This window comes from Myotis nattereri, assembly GCF_964212035.1.
Source record: "Myotis nattereri genome assembly, chromosome: 1".
Lineage (NCBI taxonomy): Eukaryota > Metazoa > Chordata > Mammalia > Chiroptera > Vespertilionidae > Myotis > Myotis nattereri.
Genome location: NC_138075.1, coordinates 167,634,896 through 167,653,179, shown reverse-complemented (window position 1 = coordinate 167,653,179; position 18,284 = coordinate 167,634,896). Strand labels below are relative to the sequence as shown.

Genomic DNA, 18,284 nt, shown 5'->3' with positions numbered 1-18,284 from the left:
ATTTCTAAGTTATAAAATTATTCATAGCTACAAGTGTATAAATATTTATGAATTGCCAGCTGTACCGTTGTTATTATAAACAAACACTTCATCTAAAAACAATCTGAGTGATTAATGGAAATAATGAAGAATGACTAGATCCTATGCTACCTTGACACAGATGTTTTCATACCTTAGAAAATCCTGATTAATTCCTGGATAAATGTTCAGATACTGCAGCCCCATTTATTTGAAACATGGGACAAACATTGGGAAATGGTAGTTTACAGTGGGCACTGTAATCCTCACTGTTATGGTGTGTTCAAATTTTGTTTTGATGTGTTTGATTAAGCCCAAGTTAGTGATTGTATCTTTGGACTAAAATTAAGGATGTAGATGATATGATTTCTTGTTTGGTTGGGATTTGGGAGCTTTATTTTTGTTCTAATATTCAGTTCATTATATAAATGTTCTCACTTTAGCAAACTTGAGGAATAAATACTATGCAGAGTTGAATAGGATGTGATCCAACTATCTGTGTATCCTTATATATCTATATCACATCAGCAACATAGCCTGCTGATGCCGTACTGTCAATAGGAGCATGAGCACAGAGGAAGTAGCTCTGATGTACAGAGGGATTTCAAAAGATTTCTAAAATTTATTTTTAAATACGTTTTTAATGATTTCAGAGAGAGGAAAAAAGAGGGAGAGAGAGAGAGAGATGGAAATATCTATGATGTGCCCTGACCTGGAATCTAACTGTGACCTGGTTTATGGGTAGACATTCAATCACTGAGCCACACCAGCCAGACAGATTTGGAAAGATTTTTAACAGGAAATGACACTGAAGCAAACGGGGCCTTGAAAGATGATTAGAAATTCACCGGAGTAGCGAAAATTGGAGAGAATGAATATATTTTATAAAATATTAAAAAGTATTTTTATTAAACTCTTAATGCCACTTTCTAACCTGCAGGAGACGAAGGGAGCATGCCAGCAGATATAGCCACGTTACTTAAAACGTCAATGGGCTTGTGAAATAAGAATTGTGAATTCCTGATTGATGAGGAAATATCAACTTGGTGCACTCAAGGACATTTACATTATGATGACCATGGGGTTTATGAACATTTGTAACTTTTTATAATTTCCATATTACATTTCTCATAGTATGGACAACTTTTTTGCCACTAACTGAATTCTCCCGAAGCTCACATATAAAGTTTCAATAAAAGCCACAAATATGTAGTCCTAAAGATGTTGAATAATCATTTTACAAAACAGTTTTCTGAATGGGGATTAGTTGGTGATTGTTTGTAACAAATATGCTAATGCTTTAGAAATGTCAGTATTTTTGTAATTATTTCTACCTCCAAATATATATATATTGTCTTTCACTGGATAATGTGTGTAGATTTTTACATGTGCCTTATTTGACAATGCTTATGTCTCGTTTTTGCTTGTCTCATTTGAAATTCTTTTTTATTACGTTAGGTTTAAAGAATACAGCTGTATAGATTATATAGCTTTCATTTTATTGCTATTTGAAGCAGATGTTCACCACTGTCAACTAGAACTCAACCTGAATTTAAAGGTGGCATTCCATATACTGACACCCCCAGGTCCTCCCAACTACTTCTGTTAAAACAAATATGTTTGGCTAGGCACTAAGTTGTTTTCCAGTGAATAGTATCTAAAGAAGCCCTATCTTGCTCCATGGAATAATTAATTACTTCTGTTCATTTCCCAACTGCATTAATTGTGCGTATATTACTCTGCCCATTCCTGTGCATGTTTTCATTGATTTCCCTCTCCTGGCTTTTGCTTCTCTTGAAACTGTTGCCCAGTCATTTCTGCTCCAGTTCTCTTTACTCTCTAAATAGTAGTTATTCTGCCACATCACACATCAGCAAAATGTTGGTGACATTTTTTTCTAGCCTGGCAGAACAGATTAACAGGCTATTTCACTTCAAAGCAGACTGAATGTGACTTCATGTTAAGGAAGCATTAGGTACTGCATGGAAATAGGTCATTAACTTTACATGCTTATCAAAATATGATTTACCAGGTTCCAGAAATTCCAGTACAGGACCTCCTGAAGAGAGAGCCATTATTCAATTCCAATTCAGTGTGGGTGACAAAGTGAAACTTAGAAGAAGTAAGTTGTCTACTTGATATTTAACTCTTTATTAAGTCTTTCTTTAAATTTTTGCCTGTCAGTCTATATTGCTGTTTTTATTACACATCAGTTTCTTTGTATGACGTGTGAGTTTCATGTGTTGTTTTTATTATGTAAATACCATTATAAATAAAGTTATTTATAAATCAAAGATTTGTTAATTGGAGATTATACTTTCCAGGCATCCTGACTTGCTAAGATGCTAGGGTAATATAGTCCTCTGTAGTAAGAAGGCTAATGAAACTCTGATAGTGATTCTTCAGATATTGTGGACTCTGAAAACTCATGACTCAGTAGACTTAGCCAATCTTGATGGTGTATTAAACATATTCCATTTATTTTAGTATGTGGACTAAAAGGAATCGGCAAATATTACTGTCTCCTCCTGCATCACAGTACCCAAGTTACTTTGTCAAATTTTTAAGAATATTACCTTTTAAAATATTACAATAGATTTCTCATAACTTTTCTGTATTAATGTATCTTCATTGATAGGCTATTTCTTTTGTTTTTGTTAAAACCATATTTTTTATCTTTAATGAAATGTAGTTGGGTTCTCCCTGTAATGCTTTATTATGTCTGAGGCTTAATAAAAGTATTTGTGATCTTAAGTTGTATTTTCACACCCTTTTCAATAGTTTTTAACCCTTTCTCCCTTTACCCTTAAAAATAAAAAATATTGAGCACAATGAGATCATATGTGCTTTATATTGTCTGTTTCGCAATAAACTGGAATTTATTACTTAGGGATCTATTCTCATGAGTGCCTTCATTGGTCTGATGTCAGTAAGTATAATCCATTAATTAGTAAAGAGAGCAGATGAGGCCATGGTTGGAGTAATATCTTGACCAACTGAAGCAGCCTTTTTTAGTATGTCACACAAAGATGGAAGACATACACCTTATGTGTTTTCACAATTGTATTCCTGACCCCCATAGTCAGTAGGTACTGATATTGAAACATTAATATTGTTCCGAGTTGTTGGTGGTGTTGTATAGTGGTTAGATAGGAGTATCAAGAGATTTGGTTTCTATTTGTGTGACCTTAAGTGAGACCCTTAAATGTTCCATGAAATTAAATTGATTTTTTTAACTCTTCCTAAAATATTTTTTTTTCTGATTATAATATGCAATTCAATTTCTGCTCTGAATCATTCATATTCTCTCACTTGCTCAGTGAGAAGGCATTTACTTTGGGTACAGGATAGGATAATGGAATGTATTGTCCTTCAGCGAAAAAATGATGACCTGAAAGGTTAAGGTGATGCTATGATTGAAATGAAATACATCCTTAAGAAACCTGCTGTGACTTCCTTTATTTGAATTAACTGCACATTTGAGTTGATTTGTGTAAACAAGTAGGATTGATCATCTTATTTTAAATTTTTATAATTTTAAACATTGTTTTTTATGAAATTGTTGGTTTTTTTTATTAAAGCTTGTCAGAATGTAATCACATGCAGGAAAATAGACATGTATAAGAGGGAGGAAAAGTTACTACCTGTCTTATCTAGACCAGTGGTCGGCAAACTGCGGCTCGCGAGCCGCATGTGGCTCTTTGGCCCCTTGAGTGTGTCTCTTCCACAAAATACCACATGCGGGTGTTTCAGTCACACGTACAGTGTGATTGAAACTTCGTGGCCCATGCGCAGAAGTCGGTATTTTGTGGAAGAGCCACACTCAAGGGGCTAAAGAGCCGCATGTGGCTCGCAAGCTGCAGTTTGCCGGCCACTGATCTAGACTATTATGTAAATTTATTATTGTGAAATACGTTTTCTTTAGACTGCCTTAATGACATGAGTACTTTGCAATGAGATTCACCAATAACCTATTATCATTTATTAACAGCCATTGACTATAAGAAAATAACACTTTGTTCTTATGTGTAATCCTTAGTAACGTATAAAGCATTTACTGGTAACATTCCCCCCATTTCATGGAACATTGCTAGGAGGGAAGAAGCCCCTTAAGAGTATGTTAAGCTAGGCTTTGCTATTCCTTTCTCTCTCTCCCTGTGTCTGGGTGCTCAGCTATATTTTCCTTCTGCTTCCCTGTATTTCAAGTGTAAGACCATGTATTTCATTAGTTTGTTTCTGTACAACTTGACATATTGAAATGAGGTAACCCAATGTTAATAGTAACATGTAAATTAAACCCCAATTTTATGTTCCAATAGTACATGGTTAAAAGGGGTTAGGAGCAATCATATTAAATATAGTACTTTGGAAGGCTTCTATTTCAACAATTTTGTTATGCATACACTTCTTGCTTTTCCATGATAGTATGGGGCTGTAAAAATGACAGCAAGTTGAAATTTGCAAAATCTTAGTCATTGGGGAAAGTGATGGTTTCATGACGTTTAAAAAATTTTGTCAACACATTAAAAACATTGGTTCTAAATGTATAAGGAAATTAAATAAGTACTAAACCTAATTTCAGTATACTATAAAGTATTAGAAACATTGAGGAAGTTTTATTTCTGTAAATATTTATGTGTAGTTTGAACAGTACCTTTTTTTTATAACTTACTAGCATTATTTTAATACCTTGGTAAATTGTCATAATCCTAAATTTGGATCAGCTTTCAACATGTTATTGCCCTTTCAATGTCACAAAATACCCCTGTTCTTTTTTCTCTTTAATAGACTATTTTTTAGAGGAGTTTTAGGTTGAGAGCAAAATTGAGCAGAAATACAGTTACCATATACCCCTTCCCCAACAAAGGCACAGCTTCCCCCACTATCAACACCTAGCACATCATAATCGCCCAAAGACCATAGTTTATATTAGGGTTCAGTCTTGGCATTGTACATTTGATGGTTTGACAAAGAAATCCACTATTAAAGTACCATACAGAACAGTTTTACTGTTCTAAAAGTTCTCAGTACCCCACCTATCCATCCCTCCTCACCCTTAGCCCCTGGAAACCATTGATCTTTTCACTGTCTTCATAGTTTTGCCTTTTCCAGAATGTTAAATAACTGGAATCATATAGTATTCGGTCATTTTATTTTGTTGTTTGTTTTTCCCAAATTTTAAGAGAAAGTTTATTTAGAAAGTTACAGAGGTAGTAGAAGTGAGCCAACTGTAGGCTCAGGAAACAAGTGACAGAGGCAGAAGAAGGGCCCTTGGAGCTTAGAGAGGCAAAGGTAACAGGCCTGGAGGGACAAAGTGGGAAGGGAAAGGCTCAGGTGTGCTCAGAAAGGGAGAGCGCCAGCATTCGGTCATTTTAGGTTGGCTTCTTTCACTTCCTAATGTGCATTTACATTTCCTCCCGTAAAGGCTTGGTGGCTCATTTTTTCTTAGTGCTGGATAATATTCCCTTGTTTGGATGTGCCACTGTTTATTCAGTCACCTACTTATGGACATCTTGGTTGCTTCCAAATTTGGGAATTATCAATAAAGCTGCCACAAAAATCTATGTGCAAGTTTTTTGTGTTGACATAAGTTTTCAGCTCTTTTGAGTAAATATCAAAGGGTGCAATTCCTGGATCATATGGTAAGAGTATGTTTAGTTTCTTTTTATTATTAATTAAATCTTTATTGTTCAGATTATTACATTTGTTCCTCTTTTTACCCCCCATAACTCCCCTCCACCCAGTTCCCACCCCATGCTCTGCCCTCACTCCCGACCCACTGTCCTCATCCATAGGTGCACGATTTTTGTCCATTCTCTTCCCGCATCTCCCTCACCCCTTTCCCCCTCCAAGAATAGTCAGTCCACTCCCTTTCTATGCCCCGGATTCTATTATAATCACCAGTTCATTCTGTTCATCAGATTATTCACTCGATTTTCAGATTCACTTGTTGATAGATGTGTATTTGTTGTTCATAATTTGTATCTTTACCTTTTTCTTCTTCTTCCTCTTCTTAAAGGATACCTTTCAGCATTTCATATAATACTGGTTTGGTGGTGATGAGCTCCTTTAGCTTTTCCTTATCTGTGAAGCTCTTTATCTGACCTTCAATTCTGAATGATAGCTTTGCTGGATAAAGTAATCTTGGTAGTAGGTTCTTGGCATTCATCACTTTGAATATTTTTTGCCACTCTCTTCTGGCCTGCAATATTTCTGTTGAGAAATCAGCTGACATTTGTATAGGTACTACCTTGTAGGTAACTGACTTACTTTCTCTTGCTGCTTTTAAGAGTCTCTCTTTGTCTTTTGCTCTTGGCATTTTAATTATGATGTGTCTTGGTGTGGCCCTCTTTGGATTCCTTTTGTTTGGGGTTCTCTGTGCTTCCTGGACTTATAAGTCTATTTCTTTCACCAGGCAGGGGAAGTTTTCTGTCATTATTTCTTCAAATAGGTTTTCAATATCTTGCTCTCTCTCTTCTTCTGGCACCCCTATAATTTGGATGTTGGTACACTTGAAGTTGTCCCAGAGGCTCCTTGCACCATCTTCACATTTTTGGATTCTTTTTTCATTTTGCTTTTCCGGTCGGGTGTTTTTTGCTTCTTTGTATTTCAAATCGTTGACTTGATTCTTGCGATTCTATAGTCTGCTGTTGGGAGTCTGTATAATATTCTTTATTTCAGTCAGTGTATGCCTAATTTCTAGTTGGTACTTATCACAACCTCGAGGGTCTCATTAGATTTCTTGTAGTTCTCATTAAGTTTATCGGCAGTTTTGAGACAGTTCTTAAAAGACCTTAAAAGTGTGGTTTTGAACTCTATATCCAGTAGTTTGCTTTCCTCCATTTCTGTCATTTGTGTCCTTTTTCTTTGTCTCCGCATTTTTTATGCTTCCCTGTGTTGATACAGTGGTTTTCTGTGCTAAGTGTCCTCTAGGGCCCAGTGGTTCAGCCTCCCCAATTACCTGAGGAGGACACTCTTGGTGCACCCCCTTGTGGGCTTTGTGCACAGTCTTGTTGTAGTTAAGCCTTGATTGTTGTAGGTATCACTGGGAGGAATTGACCTGCAGGCCAATTGGCTGTGAGAATCAGCTGTGTCTGCAGTGGGAGAACTTCTGTGCTGGAGATACCCTTATGGGGCAAGACTTGCTTCAGTGAGGCTTTGGTGCTCACGGAGTCTGCCCCCTGAGTGTGTCCTTTATGGTTCCACGGAGCTACAAACTGGATGGTCCCACTCCAACCTCTGGGCTTCCTGGCTCCTGGATCTCTAGGGAGGTGCTAATCTAGCCTCTGCCTTAGGCTATCCAGCAAAAGCCTCCCTGCAGGGCTTGGGCGGGGTGGGTCCCATGGGATCAACAGGGTGGGGCTAGCAGTTATGGCTGCTCTCAGAGGCCCTACTTCTCAGTGTCCTGGCAATTGCTGCAAGCCCCTCCGAGAGAAAGCTGCCCTCAAGTTCTGACCGATGCCAGACAGTCCCGTTTCTCCCGTATGAGTCTGGGTCCCCAGAGACTCGCCCGGAACTGGAGCTCAAAGCCTGAGACTCCCTCCTGATTGAAAACGACAACCATGCCCTCAGCCGCCAGTCTGCTCCATGTGCGCCTCTGTACCTTAGTATTTTACTTCCGCACTGTGCCTCCTCTGAGTCTTGATAAGCTTTTCTCTTTCCTTCTAGTTGTAGAATTTCCACTCAGCCAGCCTTCCTGTGGTTCTGGATGATGTCCATTCTGTCTTTTAATTGTATTTTTGAAGTGGTTGTTCGAGGCAGCAAACTCTGGTGTTTACCTATGCCGCCATCTTGGTTTCTCCAAGAGTATGTTTAGTTTTGTAAGCAACAGCCAAGCAATCTCTATGCCATTTTGCATTCCTATCAGCAGTGAATGAAAGTTCCTGTTGCTCCACATCCTTGCCAGCATTTGGTGTTATCAGTGTTTTGGTTTTTTGCCATTCTAACAGGTGTGTATTGGTACCTCGTTTCTGTTTTCAGTTCCCCAGATATATATGATACTGGGCATCTTTTCATATGCTTATTTGTCATCTGTATATCTTTGATGAGGTGCCTGCTCAGGTCTTTCGTCCATTTTGTAATTGGGTTATTCATTTTATTGTTGACCTTTAAGAGTTCTTGGTATATTTTAGATAATTGTCCTTTATCAGATAGATCTTGCAAATGTTTTCTCCTAGTCTGTGGCTTGTATTCTCATTCTTTTGATCTCTATCCTTTTAATAGGAAGTTTTACACCAGTTTCACCTCCCCTGGGACATCTTTTTGTTGCTGTGAATTCTCACCCAAGGGTATATTTTCCATTGATTTTTAGAGAGAAGGGGAGAGGAGAGACAGAGAGAAATATCGATGTGAGAGAGACATATCCATTGGGGCCGGGGATCGAGCCTGTAACTGAGGTACATGTCCTTGACCAGAATCAAACCTGTGACCCTTCAGTCTGTGTGCAGATACTCTATCCAATGAGTCAAACCAACCAGGCTGGGATATCTTTGTCACAGCCACTTTCCTCATTTATGTTGGTAAGTGTGCCTTCACCAAGCTGTGGCTGCATATCAGCCTCTTGAACTGCATTAGTGTCAACATTCTCACAGCTCTTTCCATTTCTGTTCAGTTTGAATTTCACCCCAGCATTATCACCTTTTGAAACAGGAATTTTAGGTGAACATAGGGAGGTTTAGGGAATTTTTAGAATTGGGGTCCATGGAAAAAATGCACGTAGTAGGGCTGCAGAAGGGGAGAAGGTACATTTCCTTAACACAAGGAAGCCAGGTGCAGTTACATCTCCATAAGACAAGGGAGCAGCAACAGTTGTATTTACGTAAGACAAGGAAGCAGCAACAGGTGTATTTCCATAAGACAAGGGAACTGGAAGTAGCCAAAAAAGATCTGTATTTACAAAATATACAAGGAAGAAAGCCCAGAAGGAATAGGAAGACCATGAGGGGGGAGGGCCTCAGGAGTCACTACAGTAACCCATTGGAAAGGGAATACTGACCAATCAGAAGGGATGTCAGGACACAGGAACTACACTACAGCCTTTATAAACCATGGAAACGGGAAGTTGGTGGGACCCTTTCCCCTTCCCAATGAGGGACTCTTCCCCTCTCCCCACGAGGGAGTCTGTAGTTTTCTCTGTATATGAAACGCTAATATGCAAATAGACCAAACAGCAGAACAGTTGGTCACTATGAAATGCGCTGACCACCAGGGGGTGTGTGCGGAATATGGCAGGCGTAGGCAGCAGGTGGCAGAGCGTGGAACATGGCAGGCGTCAGCCGCAACGGGATGGTGGAGCAGGTGAGCGGGGGCGCCAGACCAAGGCAGGGTGCCAGTTGTCATCAGGGAGAGCCTCTGGTGGTTACTGAAAATTCTTTGCTCTCATGCGCCACGGTCAGCATCAGCGCTGTCAATGTTTGCCTGTGGCAGCTGCTGGTCCTGATCACCCCTGAGGGCTTCTCCACCTCCCCCTGCTCCTGAGGGGTGATTGAGGTAGTAGCCACCACTTGCACCCACTGATGGAGCTGGCCCCGTTTGCACCCGTTGCTGGTGCCAGCCCCAGTTGCTACACACTGTCAGCTGGTGCGAGTGGGGCCAACACTGTCAGCGTGTGGGACTGTTGACAGGAGTGGGGCTGCCAGCAGACAGGGGACCGGGGGCTGCAGTGGGAGGGGTCGGGTGGGGGCACAAGGGATGGGCTGAGATCTGCCCCTGTGCCCATCGCAGCCTCATGACCCACAGTTCCTTTCAATGTGCATAAATTCATGCACTGGGCCTCTAGTTCTTCAATAAATCTCCACCTTTGCTATACTACCCTCTGTCCTTGGATTCATTCTTTGACTCTGGTGGACAAGGACAAAGATTCCAGGTTCCAGTCCAAAAATTCCGTTTCACTTTCATTTCTTAATTGCATTTTCATTTTTGTTAGTGAGTTCCCTTTTTCAATTACCCAATTTTATAAGATGGTTTATCACTGAGAAACAAGCAGCCGATGCCCCTACACTCTTTATTGTCTGTGGGTGAATAACAGACAGATGTGCAGGGTCCAACCGTTAACAGACTGAAATAAGTGACATCACTGGTCATGGTCTTGCTGTGCATCTTATTTACATGGAGATTTGTGGACTGAAGAGCTAGCAGCGAGGTTTATACTTTATGCAGTTGCTCACAGTTACCATAGTAACAAGTCCAAACCATTTTCAGGGGGAATGTGTTATTTAATAAGCTATTGCGGCCACAATTAATGCATGACAGACTGATGCAAGGCGAGGCCTGCCTCAAACTATTTTTCCTCAGTTGTAACTATTCGGGGCTGAGGTGGGGGGAAGATACTGGCAACTAAATGCTCTTTTTTTTCTTTTCAAACAGAATATGGCAAAAGGAAGTCTTGATGGAGTGGGGGAGGGGAGACAGCTTCTTATCTGATGGGAGCGAACAGCGAAGTTGGAGGCAGCAGGGACCCCTAGAGTCTGGTGTGGGGCCTTCGTTGTATCCAGTCAGCGATGGCAGGGATGGCTTGGACTTTCTTCCGTATTGCCACCAGCCTGGGATGGATGTCCAACAAGTCAGGTTTAAAGACCAAAAGGGTAGTGCTGCAAATTTCCCAGTAGAAATCTGCCCAAGTTACCTGATTTAAAGGAAACAGAAATTTCCATTTGAATGTAAAAGGCATAACTAACTTCTTAATCTAAAAAGTAGTTTCTTTTTAATTCAAAGTAATCTTTTGTTATTACAAAAGTGGAATGTGTGTGAGACAGTATAGGGGTCACATCTGAACTCCATCTTAGAGGCCTGACTGTGACTTCTTGGTTTCAGTAAAATTCTGTAGTTAAAATTAACCTGACCACATCCTTAAAGGAATGATTGTACGACGATAACATCCTTTCTTAACATCAGATTCTGCAAAGTAGTTGTTTTGTCAATTAAATGGTAACTAGAATGTTTGTTCAAGCATTATTATGGGCCCACTGACCATGGGAAACATCCTGTGGCCCCGTGGGCGTGGCTCAGTGGTTGAGCATCGACCTATCAACCAGGCGGTCACATTGATTCCCAGTCAGGGCACATGCCCGGGTTGCAGGCTCGATCTCCAGTAGGGGGACGTGCATCTCTTTCATCATTGATGTTTCTAGCTCTCCCTCTCCCTTGCTCTCTGAAATCAGTAAAAATATATTTTAAAAAAGAAAACATCCTATGACTACCCCAGGATCAACCGCCACCAGATGAACTTGGTGGGACAACTGACCTCATCCTCATTCCCAAGTCCTACACCCATGCCAAAGTAAGCCAGCTACAAGAACTTCTCGTTTTCGGATCGAATCCCTTGTGCATAAGCCCTTTTCAATAAACTCCGTCCGCTTGATCTTGTACTGAGTTCAGTGCTCTTTTCTATGAAATTGAGACTCGAGAATCTGGCATTCAAGGTCCAGTAACGTATGTATGATAGAAATTACAAATAACACCTTATTCCCAACACCATATTCCCAACACTCAGAGGTTACTCCTGTATATAAGGTGGTATTCTGTGTGTGTGTGCGTTTTTAGTAAGATGAGATCTTACAGTACATACTCTTGTAACTTGATTAATCTTCATCTCTCTGACTATATTTTCATCTTATCTAATCCACAATCAATACTTTTCCATCTGTTCCAAAATGTTCTTCATAGGACAAAGCAGAATCCATTTCAGGACCATGCATTTCATCTGGTTGTGTTCTTTAACTCTCTTTAATTCAGAATAGCACCCTTTTTTTTTTCGTGTCACTGCATTAGTCAGGATTCCACACTAGTCCTACACAATGTCCTGTCTTCATGGTTTGTGTGATCATCTTATCTTCTTGTTTACCTTATTCTTTTACACTGTAGGATGTAAAGGAATAGGGTGCAAGTTATCCCTATGGGATTCATAGTTTGTTTAAAATATATTTTTATTGATTTCAGAAAGGAAGGGAGAGGGAGAGATAGAAACATCAATGATGAGAGAGAATCATTGATGGGCTGCCTCCTGCATGCCCCCCACTGGGGATCAAGGCTGCAACCCAAGCATGTGCCCTTGACCAGAATCAAACCTGGGACCTTTCTGTCCACAGACCAATGCTCTATCCACTGAGCCAAACCGACTATGGCTTGTTTTCTTCATTTGTATTTATCTATTTTAGAGAGAGAGGGAGAAAGAAACATCGATTTGTTCCACTTACTTATGAATAATTCATTGGTTGATTCTTAAAAGTGCTCTGACCAGGATCAAACCAAAAACCTTGGCATATCAGGCTCTAACCAACTGAGCTACCCAGCCAGGGCAAGAGTTCATAGTTGTAAGTTAGTATTTCTGGCTAACACACATTATATTGTATCACATCAGATGACTTAAAATAAAGGTGTCTGACTCTAAGTGGTACCCTAAGATTGACCATGATGATGACAGGCTGGTCCTACCTTTGTATACTTTTTTATACTCTTGTCCCCTTTGTGACTACAAACTAATCTGGATGACATTACTTTGGCTCAAAGAGTGAAGTTCAAATATGGTCTAATAGCATTCTTTTCTTTTTTTGTTAATCTTCACCTGAGAATATTTTTTCGTTGATGTTTTACAAAGAGTGGAAGGGAGAGGGCGAGACAAAGAAACATCGATGGTGATATTTTATTATTATTTTGGTTAATCCTCACCTGAGGGTATTTTTCCATTGCTCTTTTAGAGAGGAAAAGACAGAGAAAACCATCGGTGTGAGAGAAACACATTGATTGGTTGCCTCCTGCAGGAGCCCTGACCAGGGCCCGAGAGGAGCCTGCAAGCAAGGTAGGTGCCCTTGACCGGAATTGATCCCGGGACCCTTTGGTCCAGAGGCTGATGCTCTATCCACTGAGCCAAACTGGATAGGGCAGTGATGTCTTATTTTAATCTCTCCTTCTAACTTATTAACTAAAATGTTTTTATGAAGACAAAATATGGCCGTCAATTTTATTATCTTGAGGTACTGCTGGTTTTATTCAAACCTCCCACTTTTCTGTTTGTTTTCAACAGTTTTCATAATAATAATTTGGCTCCGTAGCATCTTCTAAAAGTAACCAGTGAAGCTTTGTTTTGGGGGTTGTGTGTGTATGCATGTTTGGTTGTGGTTGTCATACTCATGGATTTATTCATTTTGATTTGTTTTAGTCCATTGCAGTTAACATTCTTATTGTAGCTTAAATTATCTTTGGCCAGTAGGAGCCTCTTCAAATTGACTTCTGAGATCTTTAGACACAACTCCTGTTGTCTTTGATAATTTATTTCCTTCTGGTATGACAAGGAACCCCCAGTTAATCTTTTACATTTCCTGTCCCAAATTGAGAATGAGCCTTATTCAAAGAAGCCCTGGTTCCTTTAGTATTTGAAGACCAGAATCTCAGTCTTAGGGGTGGCCAGGACAACTGTGTTGGTTATTGTTGAAAAAGAGATACTAAATTCATTTTTATTGTACTTTATCCTAAGATAAAGTACATCATGAGTTTATACTGTTGCATCTAGATCACACTGAGAAATAGAATGTTTACTTAACCTTATTGGTCTTACATCTCTATCTTCTTTCTCCCATAGTGAAAATCCTGGTTCTCAATGACATCCATGCCATTTCTTATTACTTTGCCCCACAATATAGATATAATAATATCAGAAAAATAATACCACTGTACCAGTACCACCAAAAATATAATTACTGAAAGTGATATATAATTTTTATTGTTTTGTTCTAAGAGTATATCTCTGAGATGTATAGTCAAATTCCTGTGTTTTTCATATTATGCTATTTCCTTTTCCTTTTCTTTTTTATTAATCCTCACCCAAGAATATTTTTTATTGATTTTTAGAGAGAGTGGAAGGGAGAGGGAGAGACAGAGAAAGATGGATGAGAAAAAGACACATCGATTGGTTGCCTTCCGCATGCTGGGGTAGAGCCTGCAACCGAGGTACATGCCCTTGACCGGAATCAAACCCGGGACCCTTCAGACTGAGCTAATGCTCTATCCACTGAGCCATTTCAGCTATGGCTTTATATTTTGTTTTTTTTAATTTTTTTTTTTATTGATATCAGAGAGGAAGGGAGAGGGAGAGAGATAGAAACATAATGATGAGAGAGAATCATTGATCGCCTGCTTCCTGTACACCCCACACTGGGGATCAAGCCCACAACCTGGGCATGTGCCCGACTGGGAATTGAATCATGACCTCCTGGTTCATAGGTCGACGCTTAACCACTGAGCCACACTGGCCAGGCTATGAAGCTGTTTCTTTAAGTAGTTCTTCACTAATAGAATACATAGGTACTTACATACCCTATGCCTCAATCTGACACAGGGTTGTTTGTTTCACTTTGCTTTTACTTTGCAGTAATAACTTTTAAAGATGTTTTTGTTATTGTTGTTATATAATTATATAAATATTTTAGTTATTGGTTTCAAAATGAAGTCTACCAAAAAAAATGCTTATTCAAAAAATTTTAGCTTTTATCTCTGCTCTCTTACTCCCTCTTTATGGGTAACATTTTTTTCAATAAGTTTTTATGTCTTTGGTTTATCTTCACAAATAAATAAAGATATATATATACACACACACACACACACATATATATATACATATATATATATATATATATATATATATATATATATTTACTTGTATTTTTTAAGATGTAAAACATACTCACAGAGTTACCAATGAACCACTCTTTTTCCCCTAAGTATGTATCCAAATCTTGTAGAAGATGAGGTGCATCATATATAAGTAGCTCATTAAACATCTGCTCCTAAAAGAGGGAGAAAAAGATCACTTTAAGGAAAATAGGAAGAAAAATAAATAGTATATGATCTGAAAGGGAAGTAGATTTTTCCTTCTTTAGTTTTTCCATATGAGGTCAAAGAGAAGTAGCTATATGGTGTTGTTTTTAAAATGTATGACATTACGAAGATTCACATCTAATTCCCAATAGATCTAGTCATTCCTTTATTACACGGATCAAAAAAATAAATACTTTTGTTACCAGTTCTTATAGTTTCTTTCTATATGATGACTAAATATTTCATCCATAAAATCTTTTCATGATTTCTATTTAATTTTTATTAATAGAAATGATTCTACTATGTTTTTACATTTCCAAAATTCCCATTTTCTTAGCCTCACTCTCTTTAAAGTTACATAACATAACTGAAGGTAAAGAAATTAATTTTGTTTTGTAAGGCTAGATTTCTCCAGTTTGACAGTCTTTCATTTCACCTGTACACTTAACAAAACTAATCCATAATGAATCATATGCTCGTGGGCCTTTATGGATTTTTTCTCTTTGGCTTGATATTGTGCCTTAGTATAGTAGGCGATTTGTCTGCCTTGAATATCATCTACAAAACCCACCATCTAGGTACCCTGCCGGAGTCCATTCATTGTCTTCACTAGCTGAGTTTAGACAGAGACTCCCCAAAAGCTAGTAACCTTTGAAGTTCTAGCAAAGGTCAGAACTATGCACCACCCAGTTAATTTAGGTAATAATAGTCGAAGCATCCCCACCTTAGTTCCCTTAATTCCTTAGATACTTGTGTAGCTCCTTGTTGATTATTGTTAACCAGATACTCTGCCTACTCCCAGAAATCTATTGATGAGCTAATCAGATACTTTGTCTGTTCCTGGAAATTGTCTGCTGATCTGTGTGTCATTGAAACCTCCTTACCCTAAGGGCTGCTCCAGATCAATAAAAGATTGGAGCAGCCTGAGCAGTGGTGGAAGTCCTTCGGGACTTGCCCGCCTGGTCCCCCAATATTGCAAAATTATCTCGTGTCTTTTTCTCTCATTTGTTGTACGGCTCCTCTTTCAGATACCGAACCTTACTCCACGCAGAATGTGGAGGGAGTCTTACTCGACAGTACCCCTTTTTGCTACATTATGTAAGGTAATATGACAAACCAAATAAGAGTCTTAGAAAAAAATTAACAGATATATGCATTTAAAAAATTATCTTTGTGTTTTTACTTGAATCTCTGAAGACCAGATAAGTTATGGCCTATTTCTTGGTAAGAAGTTTACATGTGAAAATTTGGGTTGGTTTGCATACTGGATAGAAAATGTCAGTCAAACTAAAAATATTATTAAAAGTGTATATAATTTGTAATATCCATAAATGATCTACACAGGCATACCTTGTCTGTTGCACAACACTTTGTTGCTCTTTGAACATAGTATGATTTTTTACAAATTGAAGGCTCATGGCAACCCTGTGTTGAATAAGCCCATGGTGTCATTTTTCCAATAGTATTTGCTCACTTCACGTCTGTGTCAAGTTTGATAATTCTTCCAACATTTTAAACTTTTCCATTATTATCATATTTGATATGGTTATATCAGTGATCCTTGATGCTACTATTGTGCTTGTTTGGGGGTGTCTGGAACTGCGTTCATATAAGATGACAAGCTTAATTGATAAATGTTGTGTGTCCTGACTGCTTCACCAACCAGCAGTCTTCCCCAGTCTCTCTCCCTCTTCTGGGGCCTTCCTCTTCCCTGAGACACAATAATATTGAAATTAGGCCAATTAATAACCCTACGATGGCCTCTAAAACTTTAGGTGAAGAGTCAATTGATGTGGCAAACTTCATTGTTGGCTCTCATTTTTTTTTAAATGTTTTTACTGGAGAGAGAGAGACAGACAGACAGGCAGACACATCAATTGGTTGCTTCCCACACACACTGACTGGGGATGGAACCCGCAACCTGGGCATGTGCCCTGACCAGGAATGGAACTGGCGAGCTTTCGGTGCACAAGACAAAGCTCAACCAACTGAGCCACATCAGCCAGGGCTCATTGTTGTCTCATTGTAAGAAAATGCCACAGCCAACCCAACTTTCAATAACCATTACCCTGATCAGTCAGCAGTCATCAACATCAAGGCAAGACCCTCCACCAACAGAAGATTATGACTCACTGAAGGCTCAGATGATGGTTAGCAACTTTTAGCAATAAAGTATTTTTTAATCAAGGTATGTACATTGTTTTTTTTAGACATAATGCTATTGTACACTTAATAGACTACAGTATGTAAACATAATTTTTATATGTGCTGGAAAACCAAAATATTTGTGACTCTCTTTATTGAGATATTCACTTTATTGCAGTCATCTGAAACCAAATCCCCAATATCTCTGAGGTAAGCCTGTAATAAAATCCAGCCTTTATTAAGGTAAGTCAGGTGGTGGATAAATACCTTACCAATTTGTTGATTTGCTTCCTGGTATCATGACTTAATTAGGTAATATGGATTGCTATAACAGAAGGTCTTATATTTGTAGAGTATAATTTGCAAGAGCATCTATAATAATAAAAGCATAATATGCTAATTAGACCAGACAGCTGAATGACCTTCCGGACGTCCATCCAGATGACCTTCCAGACAAAGCTGTGGCAGTAGGGGCCGAGGAAGAGGCAGTTAGGGGGTGATCAGGCAGGCAGAGTGGTTAGAGGCGATCATGCAGGAAGGCATTAATATTTTTAATAATAAAAATATTATTTAAAGTGTATATAATTTGTAATATCCATAAATGATCTACACAGGCACACCTTGTCTGTTGCACAACACTTTATTGCTCTTTGCAGATAGTATGGGGCGATCAAGCAGGCAGGCAAGCAGTTGGGGGTGATCAGGCAGGCAGGCAGAGTGGTTAGGGGTGATCAGACAGGCAGGTGAGTTGTTAGGATCAATCAGGTAGGCAGGTAAGTAGGGGCGATCAGGCAGACAGGCAGAGGGGTTAAGGGGATCAGGCAGGCAGGCGAGTTGTTAGGATCAATCAGGTAGGCAGGTAAGTAGTTAGGGGCGATCAGGCAGACAGGCAGAGGGGTTAAGGGGATCAGGCAGGCAGGCAAGTGAGCCTGTTAGGAGCCAGCGGTCCTGGATTGCGAGAGGGTGCAGGCCGGGCTGATGGAGCCCCCTACCCGTGCATGAATTTTGTGCACCGGGCCTCTAGTCATTATATATATATATATATTTCCAGATTTTACCAACTAAAGGTGGATATCTTATCATTATTTTGATTTTATATTCTATACTGGTCTATACCACTTTGGTACATAAAGTTCTCTCTCTGTGGTTAATATATCCATAGTTTTAAATAAGAGTGTGAGTTCTTCTGCCCCTTACAGAATTCCTGAGCTGACGCAATGGGCCCAGAGCTGTGTGGCAGGCACTTCCTGTAGCTCAGCACAACTCAGCATCAGTTGGGAAGGTGAATAGCTAGAAACCGGAGGGAGTTA

The 18,284-nt window shown here is 39.3% G+C and overlaps 2 protein-coding genes across 3 annotated transcripts in view; one reads left to right on the top strand and one right to left on the bottom strand.

Annotated features, from left to right (window-relative positions):
- Window positions 1-2,855, top strand: part of SMARCAD1 (SNF2 related chromatin remodeling ATPase with DExD box 1) — an 89,418-nt gene extending 86,563 nt beyond the window's left edge. Inside the window, exon 24 of the mRNA XM_081093575.1 lies at window positions 959-2,855. Within this exon, the coding sequence (XP_080949701.1) occupies window positions 959-1,020 (62 nt within the window). The 3' untranslated portion in view covers window positions 1,021-2,855. The remainder of the gene's footprint in view (window positions 1-958) is intronic.
- Window positions 2,856-10,002: 7,147 nt separating this feature from the next.
- HPGDS (hematopoietic prostaglandin D synthase) overlaps window positions 10,003-18,284 on the bottom strand; it is a 29,388-nt gene continuing 21,106 nt past the window's right edge. Inside the window, exons 5-6 of one of the 2 annotated variants that reach the window (XM_081093565.1) lie at window positions 14,700-14,798; window positions 10,003-10,642 (exon numbers count right to left, since the gene is read on the bottom strand). In XM_081093565.1, coding sequence (XP_080949691.1) covers window positions 10,478-10,642; window positions 14,700-14,798 — 264 coding nt within the window. In that variant the 3' untranslated portion in view covers window positions 10,003-10,477. The remainder of the gene's footprint in view (window positions 10,643-14,699; window positions 14,799-18,284) is intronic. The other variant, XM_081093566.1, reaches the window with a different exon arrangement.